Source organism: Aotus nancymaae, unplaced genomic scaffold (genome assembly GCF_030222135.1).
Source record: "Aotus nancymaae isolate 86718 unplaced genomic scaffold, 86718_ANA_hifiasm-v0.15.2.pri h1tg000057l, whole genome shotgun sequence".
Taxonomy (NCBI): Eukaryota; Metazoa; Chordata; class Mammalia; order Primates; family Aotidae; genus Aotus; species Aotus nancymaae.
In genome coordinates, this window is record NW_026988471.1 from 9,632,939 (window position 1) to 9,638,938 (window position 6,000).

Below are 6,000 nucleotides of genomic sequence, written 5' to 3' on the forward strand. Positions count from 1 at the left end.
CTCTTCAGAAGCGGTGGTCCCATGGTAGGGAGCCTCAGGGGTAGGCCTCCAGCAGCGGGTGTCAGATCCGTGAACTCCTGCTCCAGTCGCAGCCTGCCTCGGGAGCGAGCGGCCCGTTTCCCACACAGATGGTTTTCACACCACAAGAGAAAATTAACACGAGTTCGGGAAACTCTGCTTCAGTCGCCACTTTCTGGCTCTTAGCTTCACACAGTGGCGGAAGTAAGAATTCTGTTTCCCAGGAATCGCCCACCCTGTCCTGTGTGTTAACCCTCACCCTTTGCAAATCAGCATGCCTGTCACTGGCTGAGCAGAGGCTTGGCCAGAACCTGGAGTCTCTGGTAGAACTGTTCGGAGCAGCAAGGAGCAGCCACTTCTGTCTGAACAGGATCTCGCTTTTCAGCTCCCAAACCAAGTCTTCCTGAAAGCCTTCCCCGAGTGCCATCGATGGCTCCCTGGCTGGCTGGCTGGTGTTTCTCATGGGACACTTGGTTGCTGCCTCTTCTCAAAATGAGAAAATGGTCTGTTGTCTTAGAAAAACACTTTTACACGGAGTGCTCAGAAAATCCCACAGCAGTGCCGCCCCTCCCCATGCATGTCACTGCTCAGCGGCCACTCACCAGCCCCATCACCATCTCCCCTGTACACTGACCAGCAGCACAGGGGCACGTGCCCCAGGCTGGGCCACTCAGGCAGAGGTGCACAGAGAGACCAGCAGCTAGGCTGAGCCCTCGGTTGACAGTGCCCCAAAGAGCCATGGAGACCCAGGGCCACGGGTTCCTGTCATGTCGGGGGCTGGTGATGGGGCTCTCCCTGTGAGTTTCAGGGGCTCAGTCTCTTTTAAACTGCGGGGTAACAGCCACACAGTAAAATGCACATGGCTCAGCGGGCAGCATGGCGAATTTCACGCAACTCTGCCCGTGTGACCGCCACCCTCCCTCAGCATTCCCAGCCCCCAAGAGGGGCACTCAGGTACCTTCCTGGCACTACCCCCCCAGGCAGAAATACCACCACCCTCACCACCTCCCAGTAGAGCCATCCTGCCAGCTCTGCTCTTGAACTTCACTTAGACACCAGTGAGGTTCACTGGGGAACATCCTCCCCACTGGGGAAGGGTCCCGAAGGCCACCAGGAGCCCACGACCTCTCCAAGCCTTGTCATGGGCTGGGCAGAAGCCCACCCTTGCTGTGCCCACCCGAGCCCCCAGGCCTCTGAGCACACTGTCCTTGCCCCCGTCCGTAGGCCATCTACAAGATGGTGTCCTCAGTGATGAAGATGCCAGAGGATGAGTCCACCCCGGAGAAGCGCACGGACAAGATCTTCAGGCAGATGGACACCAACAACGATGGTAGGGCTGGGGTGGGGGCGGGGCTGCGTGTGTCCGCAAAACGTGTTTGGGTCGCCCCCTCCCCTCTGCAGCTTCTTGGTCTCCTGGCCCAGCTGCCTGGTGCTTGCCACGCCCAGGGAAGGGCGGGATACAGTTGGGGATACCCGTGCTGCGCCCCGGCCCCTCTGCATGGCTTTGTGACACTGGGCATGTTGTGGCCCCTCTGAGCCACCGTCTCCCCACTCATAGAACAGGACATACCTATATTCCTGTGGGTATGTTTAGGGGCAGGGAGGCAGGCGTGCTGGCGGCCCTGGATCTGGAGGGGTTGAGATCAGAGGATCCCAGATGGTGGGGTCCTGGGGTGCTGGCGATGCCTCTCTTGCTGCCATCCTGAGAGGGGAGGCTGCCCAGATGGCCTCAGTGTCCAAGGGGAACTGTCAGGATGTACACTGCCACCTTGTCCACCTACAGCAGCTCTGTGGGGACCCAGCCCCACTGCAGAAATACAAGTCTCATGATGGTGGGTGGCAGCAGTGGTGACGAGGCCGTGCCTCGAGTGCCCTCCTCTGCACTGGCTGTGAGGTCTGGGGCGGCTGTGGCAGCTGCCAGTTCTGCTCTTCTTGCTGGCTTTGTCGAGGACAGCCACAGCACCAGGTTTGCTTTGCTTTTGAACAATAAAGAAATTCAACCTTAAGAAGAGAAAATACTCCCTGGGTTGTGCTGGAGAATAAAAGATAAGCGAATGCCCAGGAAGCCGCTCTGGAAAGTGCGGAGTGCAGCCCTCGGTGAGGTAAGCACGGCTCCAGCGGGAGACGGGCTGCGGGGCAGCTGAGGCAGCAAAGATTGTTCCAGGCAGCCAGGTCACCATGTTCAAAACACATGCACGCAGAAAGCAAGCCTGCCTGCTGCCGGGCGTGGACTTCGGACTGATAGGAAATGTGTTTTCCACCCTCCAGCCTAGCGGGGCACCTGCAGCTGCTCTCCTGAGGCTGTTCGATCCTCGTGGGGATGGCGAATCCAGTCCTACCGGGTTGTGTCTCAGCGAGACGATGCCATAAAGCCCTTAGCAGGGTTTGCACTCCACAAACAGTGGCTGTTGTTCCTGACTTCAGTGTCGCTGGGGAAGCCACCCGTGGTCCTGCCAGAACCTGCCTCCCGGCTTGGCCCTGCCCACCTCTTTAGAGGGCATATTCTAAGTTGTCTGGGAATTGGGATGGCATGTGCCGTTGCTAATGTGCCCGCTGGGATGGAGCACTTCCTCCTGTGAGCCTAGGGGACCTCTCTGTCCCTGGAGTTTGGGTTAAGGAGGGAAGAGTGATACCAGGAAGGTGGGGCCGCAGCCAGGGGCCAGAGTTCAGGGTGTGGTCCTCAGCCCTCAAGGCTCCTCCAGGGACTGCTCGGGAGTGACGGTGCCCTGAAGGGTCCCCCAGCTTCCCTGGCCACCCCAGCAGGTACACGGCTGCTCCGGGCCTCTAGGCTGGGCTGACGGGTTTCCCCAGGGCACAGGTATCATTAACGCCACCCTCTCCTCAGGCTGTGCAGAGCAACCCCCTCGCCTGCCTGCCCTCCGTCAGGAGGAGCCCCTGGAACCTTCAGCAGCTCCCTGGCATCTCAGCAGCCCTCTGGGTCATCCTGGGGCAGCTCTGGCTCTCCCGACCGGTGGTCTATCTGGGCTGACCTGCTCTCTCTCAGCCTGGAACTAGGGGGCTGGGGTCAGGGACAGGAAGTGGGGTGGCTGGGGCTTGGCCCAGGGATTTTGGGGCTGTGGACTCTGAGGCCCACACCTAGCCGAGGAGATGCCCCCACAGCTGACTGCCCTGCGTGGTCAGAGGTGGAGGGTGGGGAGTGGCCCATGAATGTCCTCACCAACCTTAAGGCTGGCAGCCGCTCTCTCCATTGGCAGAGGGTCCTGGGACTGCCTGCTGGGGACGGCTGTTTCCCTGCCCTTTTCCTGCCCATCCCTTGGACCGGGCATCGTGTGGGCTCCCTTGGGGTCAGCAGGCTGCCTAGGCCCCAGAGGCATCGAGTTTGTGCCCTGGAAGAAGCCAACCTGCCAGAGCCCGGGCCAGAGTCCCATAAGGACATGTGTCCCTGACTGCCAATGGGCCAGAGGGGCTGGATTCCCAGCAGGGTCCTACTGGGCAGGGGCGTCCTCCGCTCTGGTGCTGGGCTCAGTCCTCAATTGCATCCCCCCAGGCGCCTTTGAGATGGGTGTTCCCATTATCCCGCCTTCGAGACGAAGATCCTGAGGCCTGGAAACATTGGTGGCTTGCCATGCGCCAGAACCGAGAGCCTAGAGCCCCCACTGCACGCTTTCCCCGTGCTGGGCCTGGCTGTGGGCATCTGTGTTTCCTGCACAGACATTTTGCAGGGTGCTCTAGCGATTCCAGCTGACACAGAGCCTCAAACAGACACAGAGGGGCCACCCCAGGGCCCAGGCTGCCAGGGGGCAGCCAACCTCGAACCTCGTCCTTCCCCACCAGCTGGAAACAAAGGCGCCCCCTCCTGCCCTCGAGGCCATGTCCGCCGGTGTCTCCTGCTTGTGGACCAGCAGAGCCAGGGCTATGGTGACCACAGTGTGGGCGCATTGACAGCGATGACAGGACAGGGAGTGGATGGTCAGAAAACTTCCCCCACCCAGCTCAGCCGATCACCTTACAGAGCCCCGCCCTGGGCCATGAGCCTCCAGAGGACACTCTGCCCAGTGTGGAGTCACCGAGGCTGTGTCCTGGGAGAGGGAAGATGTTGTCACCAGCTCTGGGTGGGGAGGGTGAGGGGCAGCTGATTCCTTAGCATGGCCAGTCTTTCTCTAGGTTTTCCTCTCACCACATGTGGCCGACAGTGCAGAGCTTGAGCTCGGTCCCCCAGGCCTGAGTAGCAGATGCCAGGGAGGACCCAGGCCGTGCTTTGGGGGGCTGCCAACCAGCGTGACCTTCTCAGCCTGGATTATGTATGGGTTAGAGGCAAATGCTGTATTTTTCTGCACAATGTACATGTTCCTTAGAAAACGTGGGGTGGTTTCTAAAAGGATTTAAAGGGCCCTCATCAGCCATGTCCTGCTGTCCTGCTGGGTAATCCCTTTGAGTTACCCAATGTATTGTACGGAGCTGGGAAAGGAAAAAGGATGTCTTTCTGAAATGCCTATAAAGTGAGTGGAGACTGGACACCGTCAGCTTCAGGTTGGCTCAGGACTTCAACAAAGCGGGTGTCCCTGACCTGAGAGCTGTCCCATCCTCTCTGGAAGCGTAAAGAACAGCGAGCATTGCTAATCCTGATCTCTCCATCCCCTGCAGGTAAACTGTCCTTGGAAGAATTCATCAAAGGTGCCAAGAGCGACCCCTCCATCGTCCGCCTGCTGCAGTGCGACCCCAGCAGCGCCAGCCAGTTCTGAGCGAGCGGCCCAGACAGTGCAGAGGAACACAGGCGTGTCGTGCCGTTTACGCTTTGCTTGCAAGAGTGGATGCCCCGCCAGTCGCCTGCTCTCCCGGCCCCGGGCCTGGGCCACGCATCGCACCTGCCCGGCCCGGCGGCTGCGCCTCCCTCCTCCGCCTGACCAGTGAGACATTCCTCCCCTCATGCCCGGCCCGGTCCTTTTCAGGGCAACTCCCAGGGATGTAATGACATGCAGGATTCAAGTGTTCTTGGTTCCAGGCACCTCCCGGCTCACGGGGAGACCAGGCAGGACCTTCTGAGGCTGCACCCGGCCAGCTCACGCATTCTGTGATCCCAAGTGACTCCGTGGGAAGGGTGGGGACGAGGCGTCGGGAGGGTAGACAGGGAGCCCCTCCCGTGCATGGCTGCCCCCATTCATTTTCTCCACCACAGCCACTTGCACGTATAGATCCTGTGGTCCCCTTTCTTTTAATATATAAATTATGTATGGTGAAGTGAAATGTAATGTGTAGATCCCGTATTTAATGCCTCTAACTGCCTTTGAAGTGCGGCCCCCTGTGGCCTGTGGCCCCCAAGCCTGGCTGTTGTGTGGTATTTATGCTCTCTCCGTCTGCCTGTTTCTAAGGAAATGCATGCGTGCCCTGAGCCGTGGTGACCCTCCTGTCCGTGTTGTGAATGCAGGCATTTGTGTCTGGTCTGTCCTCCCTGTTGATTGGTCTGGCATTTCTGGTATTAAAATGATAAAATAAATGGTATTTTCTGAGTTTTGTGTCCGCCCGCAGGAGCCCCCTTCCTCAGGCCGTGGCCCCTGCTCGCTCCAGCCAAGGTGGGTCTGCCGCGTGCCGCTGCTGTTGGTGAACCCGGCCCCTCCTGTGTCCCTCCAGCTGTCCCTGCATCTATAAATCTTGCGCAACCTGTTCTTCAATATCTGCCTAATGCCAAGAAATATTCAGGGAAATAAATGATGACTGCTCTTGGCAGGTCTGACCATCAGGCTTCTGCCCCCCACTCCCCCTCCGCCCCGGGCCCTTCCCTCTCCTTCTCCTTCCACGTTCCAAGAGAGGTTGGGTGTGGCCAGGGGCGTGGTCAGGCTGGCGTGGGAGGTGGCAGGCCTGGTTCTCCATCCAGCCTTCGCCGCAGCCTTCCATGCTTCTAGTCCCAGCAGCAGAACGCCCAGCTGAAGAAGGGCAGGGGGTTGGTGTCGCCTGCCAAGGGCTCTAAAGGCAGCATCACTGGGGGTCTCCAGGCATCATCTGTTTTTTTTTTTTTGTTTTTTG

At 59.2% G+C, this 6,000-nt stretch overlaps 1 protein-coding gene across 13 annotated transcripts in view; it reads left to right on the forward strand.

Moving 5' to 3' along the window:
- Positions 1-5,473, forward strand: part of HPCAL1 (hippocalcin like 1) — a 121,023-nt gene extending 115,550 nt beyond the window's left edge. For all 13 annotated transcript variants that reach the window (XM_064363845.1, XM_012438829.3, XM_012438836.2 and 10 more), the window contains exons 4-5: positions 1,243-1,348; positions 4,624-5,473. In XM_064363845.1, coding sequence (XP_064219915.1) covers positions 1,243-1,348; positions 4,624-4,721 — 204 coding nt within the window. In that variant the 3' untranslated portion in view covers positions 4,722-5,473. The remainder of the gene's footprint in view (positions 1-1,242; positions 1,349-4,623) is intronic.
- Positions 5,474-6,000: the final 527 nt, after the last annotated feature.